This window comes from Leptodactylus fuscus, chromosome 9 (genome assembly GCF_031893055.1).
Source record: "Leptodactylus fuscus isolate aLepFus1 chromosome 9, aLepFus1.hap2, whole genome shotgun sequence".
NCBI lineage: Eukaryota > Metazoa > Chordata > Amphibia > Anura > Leptodactylidae > Leptodactylus > Leptodactylus fuscus.
In genome coordinates, this window is record NC_134273.1 from 88,662,359 (window position 1) to 88,686,735 (window position 24,377).

Consider the following 24,377-nt stretch of genomic DNA (forward strand, 5'->3'; position numbering starts at 1 on the left):
GAGCCTTCTGGACATTCCAGGAGCGTTGGCAAGTATTCATATCACAGGCGATGGGTTATAACACAATCTCATACACGTCTCCTTATAACCACAATGGTAGGAAGCTGGAGGAGGGTCCTCAGATGGATCTCTAGAATAATCGGGAGCTCTCAAGGGCTTACAATGCTGTGTCACCCAAAGACTGGAGGCTAATAGAAACTTAACATGCATCTGTCATCAACTTGTGCAAACACTAATCACTGGGTCATGTCTTTAAGTCTGGGGCCCCAACGTTGCAGAAATGCAGCTTTTTTTGTTGTGGTTTTTTGAGCCAAAGTCCAGAATAGCTACAAAAGGAACAGGAACCTTATAGGAAGCTTCTTATACTTCTACCTCTTGTTCAATCCACTCCAAACGCAACCAAATCTGCAACAATAAAAGCTGCCATTCTGAAATGTGAGGCCTCAGCCTAAGGCCAGGGTTCCAAGTTGTAAAAACACTGCATTTTACATTACCTGCATTCTGGCTAATCCATCCACACATTGCAGAACAAAATCTGCAGCAGAAAATCTACATCGCAGCCTTTCAATGATACCTATGGAAATGCTGATGGTTTCCCTACAGGTATAATACAGACAGTCTTTTCCACAGCCTGATAGGGATATTCCTGTAATTGCATGTTGTCCCCTCTGCTAGATCAGGGTGTCCAATCTCAATTGTGTCCTCTGTATAACGCACATTGTACTGCGCTCCTCAGTGACAGTGCAATAGACGTGAATGGAGCAGCATGCAAGACCCATCATTGAGGGACACATGACCCCTTCTATTGTCCCTGGTCTGACCCAACCAATCCAGTGGATAGAGGAGAACTTACAAATACCAGAATATCCATTTATAGTCAACTGATGGGCTTAGTGTCGACCATATAGCTGGGGAGAGAGGGGGTGATATTGGGGTGATCCTGCGGTGATATTGGGGTGATCCCGGCACAGCACACTACTGCCACCTAACCATGCTGTCTCTTTGCTCTTCCTGTTTTAGAGCATTTAGGGAATTTTGTGAAGTTCATCCAGAAATCGCAGTGATATATTGTCCAGAATATGAAGAAAAACTTCCTAAACAGAAGCAATGAATGTAGCAGAGCTGACTGTGTAGTAGATGTGGAGCTCCAGTAAGTGCCTGCAGAGCTGCGCTCCATTCTGCTGCTTTGTGCTGATATCCAGGATTTACAGTCTATACATTACACATTATGCATTATACACTTTATATTCTATACATTATATACCATATATTATACACTATACATTACACACGACACTATGCAGTATATATTACATATTCTATACATTACACTCTATACACTATACATTCTACTCTATACATAACACTCTATGCAGTATATATTACACTCTATACATTATACACTATACATATTCTATACATTACATTCTATACACTATACATATTCTATACATTACATTCTATACACTATACATATTCTATACATTACACTCTATACATTATATCTATTCTATACATTACATTAGATACATTCTATTCTATACATTACATTAGATACATTATATCTATTCTATACATTATATCTATTCTATACATTACACTCTATACATTACATCTATTCTATACATTACATTCTATACATTACACACTATGCAGTATATATATTACATATTCTATACATTACACTATACATTACACACTATAGATCACACTATACACTATACATATTCTATACATTACATTAGACTCTATCTATTCTATACATTACATTAGACTCTATCTATCATTTAGGGAATTTTGTGAAGTTCATCCAGAAATCGCAGTGATATATTGTCCAGAATATGAAGAAAAACTTCCTAAACAGAAGCAATGAATGTAGCAGAGCTGACTGTGTAGTAGATGTGGAGCTCCAGTAAGTGCCTGCAGAGCTGCGCTCCATTCTGCTGCTTTGTGCTGATATCCAGGATTTACAGTCTATACATTACACATTATGCATTATACACTTTATATTCTATACATTATATACCATATATTATACACTATACATTACACACGACACTATGCAGTATATATTACATATTCTATACATTACACTCTATACACTATACATTCTACTCTATACATAACACTCTATGCAGTATATATTACACTCTATACATTATACACTATACATATTCTATACATTACATTCTATACACTATACATATTCTATACATTACACTCTATACATTATATCTATTCTATACATTACATTAGATACATTCTATTCTATACATTACATTAGATACATTATATCTATTCTATACATTATATCTATTCTATACATTACACTCTATACATTACATCTATTCTATACATTACATTCTATACATTACACACTATGCAGTATATATATTACATATTCTATACATTACACTATACATTACACACTATAGATCACACTATACACTATACATATTCTATACATTACATTAGACTCTATCTATTCTATACATTAGATACATTATATCTATTCTATACATTACATTCTATACTTTGTATCTTCTCCTGATAGAACTCGCGGCTGAGACTGGAGGTCACATGATTGCTGTCACATGACCTGACATGGCTGCCCCCGGTGCGGCGCTGTATCCCGGGCTCCGGGCTGTGTGTTTGGCGCTGGCGCTGATCTGCCCGGTGCTCGGGGACTGCGGCTGTAACTCTGCACAGAGGGAGGGCAGTGGCCACAGTCACCACCAGGGGGCGGCCTTCAAATACTCCCGGGAGGCCAATGAGCAGCCAGCGGCCAGGGAAACCGGGACCGAGCGGCGGGACAATGTAATAGTATAAGAGAGGGACCTGAAGGGGGCAGGAGAGGGGCCTGGAGGGGGCAGGAGAGGGACCTGGGTATAGAGGGGGGCCTGGAGGGGGCAGGAGAGGGACCTGGTTATAGAGGAGGGGCAGGAGAGGGACCTGGGTATAGAGGGGGGCCTGGAGGGGGCAGGAGAGGGACCTGGGTATAGAGGAGGGGGCAGGAGAGGGACCTGGGTATAATGGATGGCACTATGGCAGGAGAGGGACCTGGGTATAGAGGAGGGGCAGGAGAGGGACCTGGGTATAATGGATGGCACTATGGCAGGAGAGGGGCCTGGGTATAGAGGAGGGGCAGGAGAGGGACCTGGGTATAGAGGGGGGCCTGGAGGGAGCAGGAGAGGGACCTGGGTATAGAGGAGGGGGCAGGAGAGGGACCTGGGTATAATGGATGGCACTATGGCAGGAGAGGGACCTGGGTATAGAGGAGGGGGCAGGAGAGGGACCTGGGTATAATGGATGGCACTATGGCAGGAGAGGGACCTGGGTATAGAGGAGGGGGCAGGAGAGGGACCTGGGTATAATGGATGGCACTATGGCAGGAGAGGGGCCTGGGTATAGAGGAGGGGCAGGAGAGGGACCTGGGTATAATGGATGGCACTATGGCAGGAGAGGGGCCTGGGTATAGAGGAGGGGCAGGAGAGGGACCTGGGTATAATGGATGGCACTATGGCAGGAGAGGGGCCTGGGTATAGAGGAGGGGCAGGAGAGGGACCTGGGTATAATGGATGGCACTATGGCAGGAGAGGGGCCTGGGTATAGAGGAGGGGCAGGAGAGGGACCTGGGTATAATGGATGGCACTATGGCAGGAGAGGGGCCTGGGTATAGAGGAGGGGCAGGAGAGGGACCTGGGTATAATGGATGGCACTATGGCAGGAGAGGAGAGTTGTCTGTTCTCAGGGGGTGCAGTTTATCAGGGCACAGCAGGGGGGGGGGTTGGGGTGTCATGTAATGTTCCTGGTTATAAATGAGGATTCTGGTGTTTCTGGCAGATTCTGGGCTGGTTTTTGTGAATCTCTGTATGTTTGATGCCATTTTGCCCTCCTCAGATGGTTCTTCTGCCCTCCGGGGTATTTACTATGGGCACAGATGAGCCAGGGATCCCCCAGGATGGCGAGGGTCCGGCGCGGAGGGTCCACATCGACTCCTTCTATATGGATAAATATGAAGTCAGCAATGCAGAGTTTGAAAAGTTTGTCGCAGCGACCGGTTACGTGACGGAGGTGAGAACTATACATGTCATCTACTACTGCACCCATCATCCTCCCACCTACATCCCTGCTCGTTCATCTACATTTGTCGTCCAGTAGAATAAAGTTTATTATTCCCTATTCTAAGCCATGGCAGGCAGGTCATACAGTGTTGGCCAAAAGTATTGGTTCCCCCTGCAATTCTGTCAGATAATCCTCGTGTTCCTCCAGATAATGATTGCAGTCACAAATTCTTTGGTATTTTCTTCATTTAATTTGTCTTCAATGGAAAACCACAAAAAGAATTGTCAAAAAGCCAAATTGGATATAATTCCACAGCAAACATAAAGAAGGGGGTGGACAAAAGTATTGGCACTGTTTGAAAAATCAGGTGATGCTTCTGTAATTTGTGTCATTAACAGCACCTGTTACTTACCTGAGGCACCTAACAGGTGGTGGCAATAACTAAATCACACTTGCAGCCAGTTGAAATGGATTAAAGTTGACTCCACCTCTGTCCTGTGTCCTTGTGTGACCACATTGAGCATGGAGAAAAGAAAGAAGACCAAAGAACTGTCTGAGGACTTGAGAAGCAAAATTGTGAGGAAGCATGAGCAATCTCAAGGCTACAAGTCCATCTCCAAAGCCCTGAATGTTCCTGTGTCTACCGTGCGCAGTGTCATCAAGAAGTGTAAAGCCCGTGGCACTGTGGCCAACCTCCCTAGATGTGGACGGAGAAGAAACATTGACCAGAGATTTCACCGCAAGATTGTGCGGATGGCGGATAAAGAACCTCGACTAACATCCAAACAAGTCCAAGCTGCCCTGCAGTCCGAGGGTACAACAGTGTCACCCCGTACTATCCAGTGTCAGAGTCTGAATGAGAAGGGACTGTATGGTAGGAGACCCAGGAAGACCCCACTTCTTACCCACAGACAGAAGCCAGGCTGGAGTTTGCCAAAACTTACCTGAGAAAGCCAAAACCGTTCTGGAAGAATGTTCTCTGGTCAGAGGAGACAAAAGTAGGAGAAGGCCTCAACATAGAGATTACAGGGAAAAAAGAGAAGAAGACGCCCCCTACAGTCAGACATGGCGGAGGTCCCTGATGGTTTGGGGTTGCTTTGCTGCCTCTGGCACTGGACTGCTTGACCGTGTGCATGGCATTATGAAGTCTGAAGACGACCAACACATTGTGTAGCATCATGTAGGGCCCAGTGTGAGAAAGCGGGGTCTCCCTCAGAGGTCAGGGCTCTTCCAGCAGGACAAGGACCCAAAACACACTTCAGGTCAGCACTAGAAAATGGTGGTGAGAGAAAGCCCTGGAGACTTGTAAAGTGGCAGCAATGAGTCCAGCCCTGAATCCCATAGAACACCTGTGGGGGAGGGGAGAGATCTCTTGGTGGCAGTTTGGAGAAGGCCCCCTTCACATCTCAGGGGGGACCGCGAGCAGGAGCCAAAGAAGAAGGGTCTAAGATTCCAGCAGAGCCTTGTAAGAAACTCATTGCTGGTTAGCGGAAGCGGTTGTGCGCAGTTATTGTTTCTAAAGGTTGTGCGACCAAGTATTAGGCTGAGGGCGCCAATACTTCTGTCCGCACCAGTTATGGAGTTTTGTGTAAAATGATCAATGATGTGACTTTTTTTTCATTCTCTTTTGTGTTTTTTCATTGCAAACAAAATAAATGAAGATATTACCAAAGAGTCTGTGCTTGTAATCATTATCTGGGGGACAGCGAGGATTATCTGACAGGACTGCAGGGGGCGATACTTATACTGTATATACCCTGTGTCACTTATATACTATATAAGAGTCTGTGCTGTGTAATCATTATCTGGGGGACACCGAGGATTATCTGACAGGACTGCAGGGGGCGATACTTATACTGTATATACCCTGTGTCACTTATATACTATATAAGAGTCTGTGCTTGTAATCATTATCTGGGGGACAGCGAGGATTATCTGACAGGACTGCAGGGGGCGATACTTATACTGTATATACCCTGTGTCACTTATATACTATATAAGAGTCTGTGCTGTGTAATCATTATCTGGGGACAGTGAGGATTATCTGACAGGACTGCAGGGGGCGATACTTATACTGTATATACCCTGTGTCACTTATATACTATATAAGAGTCTGTGCTGTGTAATCATTATCTGGGGACAGCGAGGATTATCTGACAGGACTGCAGGGGGCGATACTTATACTGTATATACCCTGTGTCACTTATATACTATATAAGAGTCTGTGCTGTGTAATCATTATCTGGGGACAGTGAGGATTATCTGACAGGACTGCAGGGGGCGATACTTATACTGTATATACCCTGTGTCACTTATATACTATATAAGAGTCTGTGCTGTGTAATCATTATCTGGGGACAGCGAGGATTATCTGACAGGACTGCAGGGGGCGATACTTATACTGTATATACCCTGTGTCACTTATATACTATATAAGAGTCTGTGCTGTGTAATCATTATCTGGGGACACCGAGGATTATCTGACAGGACTGCAGGGGGCGATACTTATACTGTATATACCCTGTGTCACTTATATACTATATAAGAGTCTGTGCTGTGTAATCATTATCTGGGGACAGCGAGGATTATCTGACAGGACTGCAGGGGGCGATACTTATACTGTATATACCCTGTGTCACTTATATACTATATAAGAGTCTGTGCTGTGTAATCATTATCTGGGGGACAGCGAGGATTATCTGACAGGACTGCAGGGGGCGATACTTTTGGCCAACTCTGTGTATGAGGAATGACAGGAGGTGTAACAGAGGACAGATATAGGAGACCGCACACGTACATTGATTGTACCTTCAGCACTGTTGTCCGCCATGTTTTTTTGACCGGTGGTCACTTCTATATTTCCAGGCCGAGACATTTGGTGACTCGTTTGTGTTTGAAGGTCTCATAAGCGAAGAAGTGAAAAGTAGCATCGACAAGGCGGTGAGTCTGATACGTTGCTGAAACACTCTGTGCTGCAGACTAATACATGCCCTGTGTGTAAAATAAAACATGAGGCAGCTTTGCCGTTCTCTTTATTAGAAACCTTTCCGTTTTGTGTTTACAGCTCCTATGCAGACTTACAAGTAGACCCTGTGTAGTCGGCCCCTCCCCTCATGTATTATTGCCCTTTGACCCCTTGTCAGCCATGTCTTACTTCTGTCAGTCATTAGTGGAGCTTAACCATTGTACCTGTAGCGCCCCCTGTGTTGGCCGCTGTGTACAGCACTCCTATGACGGTGTCGGCCATTGAGAGCTCATGGCCCTGAAGACAGAGATAGGTAGACCGGTCATTCAGTAGACTGGGAAAGTTGGGTGACAGTAAGACGAGCACATGGGCCGTCACCCAGCTTTCCCTGCAGCTGAATATTCTGTCCTGTAAATTAACCCTTTGTGTTCTTTAGCATAAAGTGACGAGCAGGGGCTGGTAATGGATTGCTGGGGTCTGTAGTTCCACAGCTGAGCGCTCGCTGTCGGATTCCTTCCCTTGCTCTGGTTGCGGTCGGCCGCGTCTGATCTGGATTATCTGCGGCGCACACACCGGGGACCCAAACATCTCTAAACTAATTATCATTTGTGCTAATTAGATGAAACCCAATTATAATCCTGTAACCCTGCCGGGACGTGGGGGCGGAGCTGTGGATAACAGAGGGGCGGCGCTGAGGGGGTTAACGTGTGTTAGAATTGGGAGCAGATTTCCCCGTGTCACATGACCCTACAATACGACAGCGGATTATTCTACCCCCCTTACATGGAGCGGACAGTGTTAGCCGCGGGCGCCGCTGAATGTGGAGTGATTGTGACACGAGTCCCTTTCCAGCCTGGGATGAGCGTGCGCTGACAGATGTGCGCTGACACCGCTTTGTGCTGATGGTAGGGTCATGATTTTTTTTCCAGGTTGCAGCTGCTCCCTGGTGGCTCCCGGTGAAAGGAGCGGATTGGAAACATCCGGAAGGGCCGGACTCCAATATCCTGCAAAGGTATCGAACATATAACGCTCTAGTTACAACCAAAGCTGCATTCAGAAAGCTGCTGGTCACCTGATCACTCAGGCTCCTGCTCAGTGCTGGCTGCAGGGCCTCATGTGGCTGCAAATCAACACCCGACATGGGGGGCTCTTGTATATGGGGGGCTCTTGTATATGGGGGGCTCTTGTATATGGGGGGCTCTTATACATGGGGGGCTCTTGTATATGGGGGGCTCTTGTATATGGGGGGCTCTTGTATATGGGGGCTCTTGTATATGGGGGGCTCTTGTATATGGGGGGCTCTTGTATATGGGGGGCTCTTATACATGGGGGGCTCTTGTATATGGGGAGCTCAAGCTGTTGGAATCCTTCAGGAGTTCTGCAACCGCATTGTAAAGACTGAAAACTGTGGGTAAAATCTGCAACTATAAGTGACACCCCCTACACATATAGTGGCCCCCCTCGTACCCCCACATCATAGTAGCCCCCATATAATGGCCCCTTATGCCCCCATACACTACAATCCCCCCATATAATGGCCCCTTATGCTCCCATACACTACACTCCCCCCATATAATGGCCCCTTATGCCCCCATACACTACACTCCCCCCATATAATGGCCCCTTATGCCCCCATACACTACACTCCCCCCATATAATGGCCCCTTATGCCCCCATACACTACACTCCCCCCATATAATGGCCCCTTATGCCCCCATACACTACACTCCCCCCATATAATGGCCCCTTATGCCCCCATACACTACACTCCCCCCATATAATGGCCCCTTATGTCCCCATACACTACACTCCCCCCATATAATGGCCCCTTATGCCCCCATACACTACACTCCCCCCATATAATGGCCCCTTATGCCCCCATACACTACACTCCCCCCCATATAATGGCCCCTTATGCCCCCATACAGTACAATCCCCCAATATAATGGCCCCTTATGTCCCCAAACAGTACAGTCCCCCCATATAATGGCCCCTTATGCCCCCATACACTACACTCCCCCCATATAATGGCCCCTTATGCCCCCATACACTACAATCCCCCCATATAATGGCCCCTTATGCCCCCATACACTACAATCCCCCCATATAATGGCCCCTTATGCCCCCATACACTACACTCCCCCCATATAATGGCCCCTTATGTCCCCATACACTACACTCCCCCCATATAATGGCCCCTTATGCCCCCATACACTACACTCCCCCCATATAATGGCCCCTTATGCCCCCATACACTACACTCCCCCCATATAATGGCCCCTTATGCCCCCATACACTACACTCCCCCCATATAATGGCCCCTTATGCCCCCATACACTACACTCCCCCCATATAATGGCCCCTTATGCCCCCATACACTACACTCCCCCCATATAATGGCCCCTTATGCCCCCATACACTACACTCCCCCCATATAATGGCCCCTTATGCCCCCATACACTACACTCCCCCCATATAATGGCCCCTTATGTCCCCATACACTACACTCCCCCCATATAATGGCCCCTTATGCCCCCATACACTACACTCCCCCCATATAATGGCCCCTTATGCCCCCATACACTACACTCCCCCCATATAATGGCCCCTTATGCCCCCATACACTACACTCCCCCCATATAATGGCCCCTTATGCCCCCATAAACTACACTCCCCCCATATAATGGCCCTTTATGCCCCCATACACTACACTCCCCCCATATAATGGCCCCTTAGGCCCCCATACACTACAATCCCCCCATATAATGGCCCCTTAGTCCCCCATACACTACAATCCCCCCATATAATGGCCCCTTATGCCCCCATACAGTACAATCCCCCCAATATAATGGCCCCTTAGTCCCCCATACACTACACTCCCCCCATATAATGGCCCCTTATGCCCCCATACACTACACTCCCCCCATATAATGGCCCCTTATGCCCCCATACACTACACTCCCCCCATATAATGGCCCCTTATGCCCCCATACACTACACTCCCCCCATATAATGGCCCCTTATGCCCCCATACACTACACTCCCCCCATATAATGGCCCCTTATGCCCCCATACACTACACTCCCCCCATATAATGGCCCCTTATGCCCCCATACACTACACTCCCCCCATATAATGGCCCCTTATGCCCCCATACACTACACTCCCCCCATATAATGGCCCCTTATGCCCCCATACACTACACTCCCCCCATATAATGGCCCCTTATGCCCCCATACACTACACTCCCCCCATATAATGGCCCCTTATGCCCCCATACACTACACTCCCCCCCCCCATATAATGGCCCCTTATGCCCCCATACACTACACTCCCCCCCCCATATAATGGCCCCTTATGCCCCCATACAGTACAATCCCCCCATATAATGGCCCCCTATGCCCCCATACAGTACCGTGCCCCCTTATACTTGCCCCCTCCTCCTGCATTACGGTCAGTCAGCGATAAGTGCAGATTTCGCTCTTAGTTCCTCGGACCCCCGCCTATTCTCTACTGTTCCACTTCCCCTGTCAGTGGGGTCCAAGGATCTAAGAGCGGGACGTGAGAGCGAAATCTGCACTTACTGCTCGGCTGGACCGTGTTCGCTTCCATCTGTATCCAAGAAAGAGCAGAAACCAAGCGGCCCCCACAGCCTCTAGGGGCCCCAGTGCCTGCCGGGTGCTAGTCCCAGCCTGTCTTGCAGGGTTTTATGGCACACACAGTGTTAATACTATCGCTAAATCTCCCATAGTGCACCGCAGACCATTCTAGAATCTTCCATACCAGCACAGTCCGCAGCTTGTGATGTGACTGGAGCATAAACCCTATGATGTAGATGCATGGGCTGTGGAGTTATATAACTATAACCAGAGAGCGCCCCCTGTGGCTGCTCTGCAATCTTTTCCTCTTGTCTTGGGCTGCATTCACATGATGCAGTTGGGCTGCACCAGAAACGGAGCGTCCTCCTGCACTGTGTGACTGCGCGCCTAGCGCTGCTGCGGAGGTGAGTGCGCTCCAGGTCATACTTTGCATCTTTTCCATCTATTCCATATTCTCTTCACTTCCCACTGCAAATCCTGATTTCTTTAATTTGTGAACAAAATGCAAGAACTGCAGTGAAGACTGATTTTTTTTTTTTTTATCACCCTGACATAATTTTGCAGCAGCCACAAAGTACAATCCTCAAAAGAGTTAAATTCCCGATGAGCGCTGCTGCTGATAAACGCCACCGTACACTGTAATGTAACCTATAGTGCCGTAATAAGAGGTAAAAATAACCGTCTGACGGCGGCCGCGTGACTTCTCAGTAAATGTACCCAAAGCTCTGTCTGTGCTGACACTGCTAGATTACAGGAAATGTATGCAGTGCTATAGGGAGGTATATACTGCACTCTGCGGAATAATCCAATCTCACCTCCCTTTTATCTTTGGGTGATGGCGACTTTAGAATGGATCATCCGGTTCTGCACGTGTCCTGGAACGACGCCACCGCGTTCTGTACCTGGGCCGGGAAGCGACTCCCAACTGAGGGGGAATGGGAGTATGCATGTCGTGGTGGGCTGGAGAACCGGTAAGAAAGTCATTGTAGTTATATTGTAGTACACAGGGGGCAGTATTATAGTAGTTATATTCTTGTACATAGGAGCAGTATTATAGTAGTTATATTCTTGTACATAGGAGGTAGTATTATAGTAGTTATATTCTTGTACATAGGAGTAGTATTATAGTAGTTATATTCTTGTACATAGGAGTAGTATTATAGTAGTTATATTCTTGTACATAGGAGGTAGTATTATAGTAGTTATATTCTTGTACATAGGAGGTAGTATTATAGTAGTTATATTCTTGTACATAGGAGTAGTATTATAGTAGTTATATTCTTGTACATAGGAGGTAGTATTATAGTAGTTATATTCTTGTACATAGGAGTAGTATTATAGTAGTTATATTCTTGTACATAGGAGTAGTATTATAGTAGTTATATTCTTGTACATAGGAGTAGTATTATAGTAGTTATATTCTTGTACATAGGAGCAGTATTATAGTAGTTATATTCTTGTACATAGGAGTAGTATTATAGTAGTTATATTCTTGTACATAGGAGTAGTATTATAGTAGTTATATTCTTGTACATAGGAGGTAGTATTATAGTAGTTATATTCTTGTACATAGGAGGTAGTATTATAGTAGTTATATTCTTGTACATAGGAGTAGTATTATAGTAGTTATATTCTTGTACATAGGAGCAGTATTATAGTAGTTATATTCTTGTATATAGGAGGTAGTATTATAGTAGTTATATTCTTGTACATAGGAGTAGTATTATAGTAGTTATATTCTTGTATATAGGAGCAGTATTATAGTAGTTATATTCTTGTACATAGGAGTAGTATTATAGTAGTTATATTCTTGTACATAGGAGCAGTATTATAGTAGTTATATTCTTGTATATAGGAGGTAGTATTATAGTAGTTATATTCTTGTACATAGGAGTAGTATTATAGTAGTTATATTCTTGTACATAGGAGCAGTATTATAGTAGTTATATTCTTGTACATAGGAGTAGTATTATAGTAGTTATATTCTTGTACATAGGAGGTAATTTTTATTAGTAAAAACAAAACAAAAATACATTACATTCCAGCAGAATTAATAACTAATAATAATATAACATAAATCAGACATGTCTGTCAGATAACAAAAATGAGAATCACTTTAACTTAAGAGTCCATTGCTGGCAGGATAAAGAGGGGGAAAAAAAAATAAATCCATAAATAAATGAACAGACTTATTTGCAGTGTTATCAGAATATTCAGCAATCGATATATACATTTCTCCACAATTTTACATTATCAGACTTTTTTCTGACCTCCAGAGACTTTATCCACCTCAGTTCAGACATGATATATGTGACAGCGGTCATATGACGGAAGGGCTCTCTGTGTAGGGACACCTGGGTCCTTGTATGCCAGTGATAATATTTGATGACAGTAATAATAATATACAGGGTCTCCCGGTTAATGTCACCTATATTAGTTGGGATGCCATATATGATTTCGGGGTATTTGAGTGATTGTAATCGGGGAATTTTCAGCCTCCGGGATATTTCCTGCCAGATCTTTCGCCCTCCCCCGCACTCTGATATAAAATGTGCCATGGTCTCCTCCTGCTGACAACCTAATGGACATGCCCGATCTGTCACACTGAGATGTTTTAAGTTGCCTCTTACAAACAGCTTCCCATGCAGAGATAGCCAGGCAATGTCAAAGAACTTTGCAGGGAGCCTCAGACCAGTGAGGAGCCTCAGACTATCCTGCAGGGTTATAGATGTACAGTCCCTCAATGCCGGCTGGAGACAATAGAAGGTCTTACATACCCTGGTGTATAGATCTCTCCTGGTCTTACTCACCAGATAGGTCTTTTCAATACCCCATTTTTTCAGGCACCTTATGCCATAGTCCAGATACTGGGGGAGGTAGTCACGAGTCGATCGACCCCTCTTAAGGCTGCCGCCTCGCACCCAGGATTCTGCAAAAGGCAATATCCAGTCCCTGATACTATTTACCCACAGGGAGCTGTTATCTGAGTCCAGGCAACCAAAATTTACTTTTAGAAACATGGAGTCAAAAAACACCCTTGGATTTAACATATCCAGCCCACCCTCTCTCCTCCGTAGGTAGGTTATCCCTCTTTTTACTGGGTTCAACCTGTTCCCCCACAAAAGTTGGAAGAACAGGCTAAAGAGCCTAGTGGAGAAAGATTCTGGCAAAGGAAAGACAACAGAGACGTACAAGAAGACAGGGACCAGGTAAGTCTTCAACATTTTAACCCTCTCTCTATAGGTCAGCCTCCAGTTCTTCCATCGCTGAACCTTTGCATTTCCGGATTCCAACTTTTCTTCCCAATTTAGTCTGCAATTATCATCCCTCCCGAATTTCACCCCAAGGATCTTAATATAGGAGGAGGCCTGTGCAAACTGCGGCAGATCAAATGTAGGACCAGTATGACCCGTCCAGAGAGCTTGACTCTTCTCAAGGTTGACAAGAGACCCGGAGGCCTCTGAGTAACTTCTGATGGCTGCAGACAACATCTCCACCTCACGAGGCTCAGATATCACCACAGTCACATCATCCGCGTAGGCAACAACTCTCAGGGGCAAGCAGTGGGGGACCGGCGCCCCCTGAAAATCACACTCCTGCAGTGACCTAAGAAACGGGTCTATGGCAAACACATACAGTAATGGACTCAGTGGGCAACCTTGTCTCACCCCTGCCTCAACCCTGAAAGCATCACCCTGCCAACCATTAATCAGAGGAAAGCTCTCCGCCTCACGGTACAAAGTTCTCAGCCAATCCACAAATTGTCCCGGAATACCGTACTTTGTCAAAGTCGCCCATAGATACTCATGGTCTACTCTGTCAAAGGCCTTAGCCTGGTCAAGACTCACAACATATCTCCCACACCTCAGAGCTTTACATCTCTCAAACATCTCCCTTATCGAGATAACTGCTCCAGAGATGTTCCGCCCTTTAACTGTGCCAAACTGTGAGCCTGCCAACAGTGCCGGGGACAAACAAACTAATCTAGAGAAGAGAATTTTTGCAAGAATCTTCCTATCGACATTCAAGAGGGCAATCGGCCTCCAGTTCTTGATGTCACTAGGCTCTTTACCTTTAGACAGCAGGATCAGGGAGGACACTCTCATGGATGGAGGCATCAGGTGGTTTTCTAGACTAGTTTTGTATACATCCACGAGAATTGGTGCCAAGAGGTCTCGGAATTTCTTATAGAACTCAGCTGTAATCCCATCTGGACCTGGTGCCTTCTTCAGATGTAACTTATCTATGGCCTTTTTCACCTCCTCCACTGTTAACTCTGCTGTCAAAGGAGAAAAGTCCAAATCATTAGTATCAGGACCTGGAGTTGCCTCCAAGAATTGAGCCACCTTCTCTCTATCCAAAACCTTCTTCTGAAACAAGTCAGCATAGTAAGTTCTCACCACCCCCAGGATACCCTCCCGAGACTCCTGTAACACACCCTGGGAGTCAGTGAGACCTGTGACCGATTTATTTGCCACCCGCTCCCTGCAATTCTCAAAAGGATCCGGAGCCCCTAAGGACCCATAATCCCGTTCAAGAACCAGGGATGTATACCTGCGGTACTGATACTGACTGATCTCAGATTTCAGCCGGTCAATCTTCTGTTGGTTATCCCCGCCCGCCGAATAGAGTGACTCTAATTCTTTCCGCAGCCTGAGATACTGGCTATATTTACTCTTCCCCTTCTTAACTGACAGTCTCCTTAAGAGGGATCTGATCTCCTCCTTGACATCCTCCCACCAGTCTGCCATGTTATCATAAAACACCACTCTCTCAAGCTGGTTCTGAAATAGAGAGTGGACACAACTCCGGACACAGTCATCGTCCAAGAGGCTGGAATTGAGCTTCCATAGGCCTCTCCCAATATCAGGGCGTTTTGTGGAGCCCAAGCAAAAATACAAAGCCAGATGGTCAGAATAAGGGACTGTCTTTTCACTTTTCTCACTAACATGCTCAGCGGGACTGACCAGAGCTAAGTCTATCCGACTGCATCTACCAGCGCAGGAGTAAGTGAATTTTGGTTTCCTACCACCCTCAGTAAACACATCAGACAGACCAGCCTGTGAAATAATTCTGCTTAAGACCTTGCAGTCCCTGGTGAGAGGCCGACCAGTAGGTCTGTCACTGGATGACATGGTGGCATTGAAGTCCCCTGCCATGACTACCGGAACAGATGTAAACAAGTACTGCTTGACTTCATCAAACAGACGTGCCCTTTCCATCACCGACTGCGGTGGACCATAGATATTAATGAGTCGGAGCCTTCTGCCTCGGATGGTAACTTCTAAAACCAGGCACCTCCCCATCAGAACCTCAGTGAATCTGTGTATGGTGACATCAGGGGTGTTAAACAGTATAGAAACCCCGCCATAAGGTTCCACAGCCAGAGACCAGAAGGACGGGCCAGATTTCCATTCTCTCTCTGCTTCTCGTATTAGTCCTAAAGTATTTAAACGGGTTTCTTGTAAGAAATAGACATCGGCATCAAGATATCTCAGATGTTCATACACTGCGTGTCTTGTCCTCCTTGCTCGGATGCTATTCACATTACTAGAGATAACTTTAAGATAGAAACCTGCCATCAGAACAACTAGGAATATGAGAAACAGAGAGATGGGCCCCATTGTCATAGATCAGAGTCAGAGGTGTCCTGGTGACCAGCTGTTTCCATGTCTGATTCGGACTGCCCCTCATCTCGGTGGGGTCTCCTCTTAGTGGGGGGATCGCCCTCTGGCTCCTCCTCATACTCCGCCATCATCCGTGAGAGTTCTCTGTCTAGTTCTGCTTCTCTGTCTGACTCTGATAGGACACTAAATCTATTCCCCGTTGCAGTGACCTCGCCTGCACTACTTACTCTCATCTTTGTAGGCTTTTCTACCGTGGTCCACTCACCCTCAGGCTTACGGCTGGCTTTATCCTTCTTCCTCCTTTTATTATTGTTGGATGATCGGGCAGGAGAAGAGACGACCACTGAGGGTTGTACAACCTGCTTGACAACCTCCATGGTCGTCTCAATGGGTCCCGACTCGGCCTGGTCTTGGGTGGTATCACCTGTATGTGGTTGAGGCTCCGCCTCCGTGACTACTGACCCTGACAATAGCGCCTCCTCCTCCTCCTGTATGTCATCAGCCGCTGCCAGCAAGTCCTCATCAGGGCTATCCTTACAGATGTTATGCCAGGCATCAGGACAATCTCTGTGGGGGTGACCGATCCGACCGCACAGGTTACACCTAATGTTTTGGCATGTGGCACTCACGTGGCCCATTTCATTACATAGGCTACACTTTACCATGGAGCATACACTGGCCACATGGCCGGCCTTCCCACACTTGAAGCACCGGCGAGGCTGACCCGCATAGAAGCAGATCCCTTTTTCTCGGCCTATAAAGAACGAATTGGGCAGATGTTGGGTTATGTTGTTCTGCTGACGCAACTTCACCAGGACCCTCCACCCACCGGTCCAGACCCCGTCTTCATCCCTGTTCTTACTAAGATCGGACATGAGGTCACAATGCCTCCTGAGCCAGATGACAATATCCTGAGGGGGAACGGCTTCATTCCAAAATACAATTGTGACAGAGGCTGTATCTGGCCTAGAGATGGGGATGAAACTGAACTTATCCCAACCTTCCGTATCTCTCAACCTGGTGAGATTGGCCCAGAACCGGTCCAGATCAGACATCAGCTTAAAACTAACATCATACCCCTGGCGGTCAGGAAGGTTTATGACGGCCAGGATATCAGTCGGCACAAAGCCCATCTGGGTACATAGGAGCTCTCGGACCACAAACCTCCTATCCGGCAGATCCTCCTTGGCACCTCCGTGCCTAAACCTGACTACATTCCTCCTCCTGAAAGCCTGGCCTGTATAATTGGAGTTTGATGCAAAAGATGGAGCACCGCGGCTCCAGGCATTCCCTGAGGAGGTACGGCCGGATCCGCCATCTTGGCGTGTTTGTGGGCGCTGTGTGGGCTGCTGAGCACCTGTACCATGTGGTTCTGCTACTGTGCGAGTATCTAGAGGGGGAAAGTCCTGCACACTGGACTGTCCTGTGTCCGCCCCACCATCAACCTCTATGTCTGCAATATCACCAGACTCCAGAGACTGGACTGCAGAGGGGTCTGACGCCATAGATAGTGAAGGATCCCCCCCAGAAACACCTTCCCCTGCTGGGCCGTTATCACATACAGGAATATCCATAATATCAGGCACATTAGTCAGACAATCAGCGGCAGCAGAGTCCTGCACAGCAGAGTCCATATTAGTATTATAGTCAGCGGCAGCAGAGTCCTGCATAGCAGAGTCCATATTACCACTACAGTCAGCGGCAGCAGAGTCCTGCACAACAGAGTCCACAACCTGTAACCCCAAATATGTTACTCCCCCAGTACCTTCAGGTAAGAGTCCATAGTCCTGCTGCAATGACTTGTCTCCTGGGACTTGTGGTGTCTGCACAGCTGCTACTTCATTACCATTAGGCAGGGGTCCATGACCTGGTTGCAAAGTGCTGGTTGCTGGGACTTGTGGTGCCTTGCTGAGAACTGCTGCAGGTTTTTGCTGTTGCTGAACACTGGTCGCTTTCCCGTACAAATTCCCTTCCTTAAAAGGGAAACTTGCTGGCTGCAGAACTGGTTTTACATGGGACTGCTGGCTGCCACCTTGAGAGGGTTCAGACCCAGCTTTGGCACAAGGTGATGGTGACTTCTGGTATTCCTGGAACCGCTGCTGGTTTCTGTACGATTCTCCCACCGGTCCCATTTGCTCCAGTACAGTCTCGGTCTCCCGTACGTTCTCGGCGAGCTCTTTCGCCAGTGCGCTCAGCTTCCTGTCCAGTAACACCAGTTTCTCAGGGCATGCAGACTTTTTTAGATTATACGCACATTCAATCTGTCTCTGCAGATATATTTTACTGGCCTTCAATGTCTCCAGTCGCTTGACCAGTGCTGGGATCTCGTCTGCCAGGCGCAGTTCTGGTGCTCGCTCAGTAGCTGTGACAGTCTGTGCATTGTTGGAGAGCTTTGCAGGTTGGTTACCCCCAGTATGGCTTCTGGTTGGTGTAGCCTGTGATTTCTGACATGCTACGGCTGTTGTCACTGCCATGGGCCCACAATGTCCAGACTGGGGACTATGTCCCAGTTTATTTCCAGTGACTGTACTGCTGGTACCTTGAAGCTTCCCCGCTGGTCTCCCTTTGATCTCCTCCACTGCCTTCACTACATTTTTGTAGTTACCGCTTCCAGATCTTGTCCGCTCAGACCGTACCAATACAGACTGCTGCATGTTCTCCTGCATGGTCTGCTTCTCCAGGGATGTTCTCCTCTGTCTGCAGGAGGGTGGGGTGGACTGGACACCTGCAACCTGCAATGGAGTCTGCACAGGCTGCAAAGTTTGCTCCTTACATTCAACCATTTTGCTTGGTTGTTGCACCGTACTACTGCTTGCTTCCGTTACTTCTTCCTTTACAACTTTCTTCCCATCTTGGCTTGCTGCACTAGGACTGCTGACACACTGGACACGATTCCCATTACTGGGGACTTTAGGATTTCCATCCATTTTTTTAGTTGTCTGGGAATTGCTTCCCAGAGAAGGCCTTGGAGCCTGGGCCTTGGCAGGGGAACTTCCCCACCCAGGGTGGCCCCGCCCTGGGCTATCTCCAGACATCAGGAGCCTCAGGAGAGCTACAAAAACACGTCCTCACAGCTAGGAGGTAGTATTATAGTAGTTATATTCTTGTACATAGGAGTAGTATTATAGTAGTTATATTCTTGTACATAGGAGTAGTATTATAGTAGTTATATTCTTGTACATAGGAGGTAGTATTATAGTAGTTATATTCTTGTATATAGGAGGTAGTATTATAGTAGTTATATTCTTGTATATAGGAGGTAGTATTATAGTAGTTATATTCTTGTACATAGGAGTAGTATTATAGTAGTTATATTCTTGTACATAGGAGGTAGTATTATAGTAGTTATATTCTTGTATATAGGAGGTAGTATTATAGTAGTTATATTCTTGTACATAGGAGTAGTATTATAGTAGTTATATTCTTGTACATAGGAGGTAGTATTATAGTAGTTATATTCTTGTACATAGGAGTAGTATTATAGTAGTTATATTCTTGTACATAGGGCCAGTATTATAGCAGTTATATTCTTGTACATAGGAGTAGTATTATAGTAGTTATATTCTTGTACATAGGAGTAGTATTATAGTAGTTATATTCTTGTATATAGGAGTAGTATTATAGTAGTTATATTCTTGTACATAGGAGTAGTATTATAGTAGTTATATTCTTGTACATAGGAGTAGTATTATAGTAGTTATATTCTTGTACATAGGAGGTAGTATTATAGTAGTTATATTCTTGTATATAGGAGGTAGTATTATAGTAGTTATATTCTTGTACATAGGAGTAGTATTATAGTAGTTATATTCTTGTACATAGGAGGTAGTATTATAGCAGTTATATTCTTGTACATAGGAGTAGTATTATAGTAGTTATATTCTTGTACATAGGAGTAGTATTATAGTAGTTATATTCTTGTACATAGGAGTAGTATTATAGTAGTTATATTCTTGTACATAGGAGTAGTATTATAGTAGTTATATTCTTGTATATAGGAGTAGTATTATAGTAGTTATATTCTTGTACATAGGAGTAGTATTATAGTAGTTATATTCTTGTACATAGGGGTAGTATTATAGTAGTTATATTATATTCTTGTACATAGGAGGTAGTATTATAGTAGTTATATTCTTGTACATAGGAGGTAGTATTATAGTAGTTATATTCTTATACATAGGAGGTAGTATTATAGTAGTTATATTCTTGTACATAGGAGTAGTATTATAGTAGTTATATTCTTGTACATAGGGGTAGTATTATAGTAGTTATATTATATTCTTGTACATAGGAGGTAGTATTATAGTAGTTATATTCTTGTACATAGGAGGTAGTATTATAGTAGTTATATTCTTGTACATAGGAGCAGTATTATAGTAGTTATATTCTTGTATATGGTGCGGTATAATATGAGTCTCTTCTGTCCTTCCTTTTCGCTGCCTCCTCCCCTTCTATAAATACTATCTCATTTCTCATGTCTCGCTGACCATTGATCTGTCATTATCTTTTTTACTAATTAGTTTATTTATTATATATGAGGCTCCTTCAATCGATCTTTTATAATGTTGGTATCCTGGAAATAATTTAATATGTCAGATACCAGTGTTTGACAATATGGCGGTGTGTTGGCAGCTTCTCAGAAGGGTATACTCAGTGGTAAGTTTGTGGGTCTTGTAGTAATAGGTTTTTCGGTAGTTTGTATCTACTTCTCTTATCCCAATGGCCTCATTATCCTTCTTCTTGCTTTGGGCTAATTATCTTACATTGGACATATTTTCTCTTTAAGACTCTTCCCCTGGGGAAACAAACTGGAGCCAAAGGGAGAACATTATGCCAACGTCTGGCAAGGTGAATTTCCCAATGCTAACACTGCAGAAGACGGATATTCACAGACGGCACCAGTGAGTCTTTTCTTCTGCACATCCTTATGTTTTGCAAATGTAAAGATGTAACCTCAGTATATTCTGTGAGAGACATATTGGAACATAATTTGTTTAAAATGTATACCCCAGAGCTGCGCTCACTATTCTGCTGGTACAGTCACTGTGTACATACATTACATTACTTATCCTGTATTATACTCCAGAGCTGCGCTCACTATTCTGCTGGTGCAGTCACTGTGTACATACATTACATTACTTATCCTGTATTATACCCCAGAGCTGCGCTCACTATTCTGCTGGTACAGTCACTGTGTACATACATTACTTATCCTGTATTATACCCCAGAGCTGCGCTCACTATTCTGCTGGTACAGTCACTGTGTACATACATTACATTACTTATCCTGTATTATACTCCAGAGCTGCGCTCACTATTCTGCCGGTACAGTCACTGTGTACATACATTACATTACTTATCCTGTATTACACTCCAGAGCTGCGCTCACTATTCTGCTGGTGCAGTCACTGTGTACATACATTACATTACTTATCCTGTATTACACTCCAGAGCTGCGCTCACTATTCTGCTGGTGCAGTCACTGTGTACATACATTACATTACTTATCCTGTATTATACCCCAGAGCTGCGCTCACTATTCTGCTGGTAGTCACTGTGTACATACATTACATTACTTATCCTGTATTATACCCCAGAGCTGCGCTCACTATTCTGCTGGTACAGTCACTGTGTACATACATTACTTATCCTGTATTATACCCCAGAGCTGCGCTCACTATTCTGCGGGTGCAGTCACTGTGTACATACATTACATTACTTATCCTGTATTATACTCCAGAGCTGCGCTCACTATTCTCCTGGTGCAGTCACTGTGTACATACATTACATTACTTATCCTGTATTATACTCCAGAGCTGCGCTCACTGTTCTGCTGGTACAGTCACTGTGTACATACATTACTTATCCTGTATTATACCCCAGAGCTGCGCTCACTATTCTGCTGGTGCAGTCACTGTGTACATACATTACATTACTTATCCTGTATTATACCCCAGAGCTGCGCTCACTATTCTGCTGGTACAGTCACTGTGTACATACATTACAATACTTATCCTGTATTATACTCCAGAGCTGCGCTCACTATTCTGCTGGTGCAGTCACTGTGTACATGCATTACATTACTTATCCTGTATTATACTCCAGAGCTGCGCTCACTATTCTGCTGGTAGTCACTGTGTACATACATTACATTACTTATCCTGTATTATACCCCAGAGCTGCGCTCACTATTCTGCTGGTACAGTCACTGTGTACATACATTACTTATCCTGTATTATACCCCAGAGCTGCGCTCACTATTCTGCTGGTGCAGTCACTGTGTACATACATTACATTACTTATCCTGTATTATACTCCAGAGCTGCGCTCACTATTCTGCTGGTGCAGTCACTGTGTACATGCATTACATGACTTATCCTGTATTATACTCCAGAGCTGCGCTCACTATTCTGCTGGTACAGTCACTGTGTACATACATTACATTACTTATCCTGTATTATACTCCAGAGCTGCGCTCACTATTCTGCTGGTACAGTCACTGTGTACATACATTACATTACTTATCCTGTATTATACTCCAGAGCTGCGCTCACTATTCTGCCGGTACAGTCACTGTGTACATACATTACATTACTTATCCTGTACTATACTCCAGAGCTGCGCTCACTATTCTGCTGGTACAGTCACTGTGTACATACATTACATTACTTTTCCTGTATTATACTCCAGAGCTGCGCTCACTATTCTTCTGGGTATTTTTGCCCTCCAGGTCTCCGCGTTCCCTCCTAATGGTTTTGGCCTTTACAATATGGTGGGAAACGCCTGGGAATGGACGTGGGACTGGTGGGGGACTCAGCACACAGCCGAGGATGCACATAACCCGGTGAGTGCTGCTTACACTTTGATTCCAGGAGTTGTTACTGAGGGATTCCTTCTGAGATATGATTGTGGCTTCTACAACTTATTCTGCGACTTTTCTTTTGTACAGAAGGGTCCGAGCTCAGGAAAGGACAAAGTGAAGAAAGGCGGCTCGTACATGTGTCACAAGGTGAGGCCGCACACTGAGCGTACAGCAGGGGGCAGCAGTGAGGGATATCTATAGGGGTGTGTGGAAGGTCAGAGGTCGGCGCCCCCTACCACTATCATCTGTATGGCTGTAGGACCAGGGACCCTCCTGACTGTAATGCAGATCTATAGGTATTTGATATACTGGTGTATACTGGTCCGGCCATCGGGGGGCACACTTTGTATCCCATCTATGTAGCAGGCCCAGACACGTTGTGTTGCAGCTGAATCCTTCCATTTGTCTGCAGGTTGCGTCACATAGGCACAGGGTACGTCCTGCTCACAGAGCTGAGGGTTTGTTCCAATCTTCTGTCTGCTGCACAAATCCCTCTCGCCCAGGCCCGGGTGCTGCTATTCTTATACTCAGGGGTCCCCGGGTGACTGCTGAGACCTGTGATTGGGCCTCAGTGGTCACATGGGGTGTGCTGATGACATCACACTTTAAGACAAGCCTCATGTGACCACTGAGGACCAATCACAGGTCTTATCAGTCCAGCTGAGTGTCAGTGAGTATTTGGTTTCTGCCCCCCTCCCCCCCAGGCTCACATCCAGTATAACAAGGGATTTCTGGATGGCAAAGCTGAAATTTTTGGAAAATTTGTAATGAATCCGTCTTGTGGGTCAGAGCGCCAGATTTTCTGACTTCTCCTCTCTATCTATCCCCGCAGTCTTATTGCTACAGATATCGCTGCGCCGCTCGCAGCCAGAACACCCCCGATAGCTCCTCCTCCAACCTCGGATTCCGCTGCGCAGCGACCGCCAGATAACCCAATGTATCCCTCACGGACCACCAGCGGGTACGGCCACCGCCCCACGGACCAATATGATTGATCTCACCTTCATTGCACTGTACAGGAATCGTAAGAATAAAATCTATTTTGTGATTCTCCGCCGCGCCCCTCCTGTGTATCCGTGGCTTGGGGGGGCAGATAATACGATTTGTGGGGGTGGATGTGTTCCGCCTTCCGGGGCTATAATAAGCGGCGTCTCTGATGAACCGCAGCTGCAGGATCTGCCCCGCGCTGGATGAGACTTTATACACATTGTATACGGGAACAAAGACGCAAAGAAGAGACAGTGAGTGCGCCAGAGAGC

General features: G+C 45.6%; 1 protein-coding gene across 1 annotated transcript; it reads left to right on the forward strand.

Annotated features, from left to right (window-relative positions):
* Nucleotides 1–2,604: 2,604 nt before the first annotated feature.
* SUMF1 (sulfatase modifying factor 1) lies at nt 2,605–24,169 on the forward strand. Its single transcript, XM_075287591.1, has 9 exons — nt 2,605–2,817; nt 3,901–4,074; nt 6,931–7,005; nt 7,960–8,042; nt 11,478–11,600; nt 21,043–21,157; nt 22,987–23,100; nt 23,206–23,265; nt 23,951–24,169. The coding sequence occupies exons 1-9, from the start codon at nt 2,605–2,607 to the stop codon at nt 24,047–24,049; spliced, it is 1,056 nt and encodes a 351-aa protein (XP_075143692.1). The 3' UTR covers nt 24,050–24,169.
* The last annotated feature ends 208 nt before the right edge of the window (nt 24,170–24,377 follow it).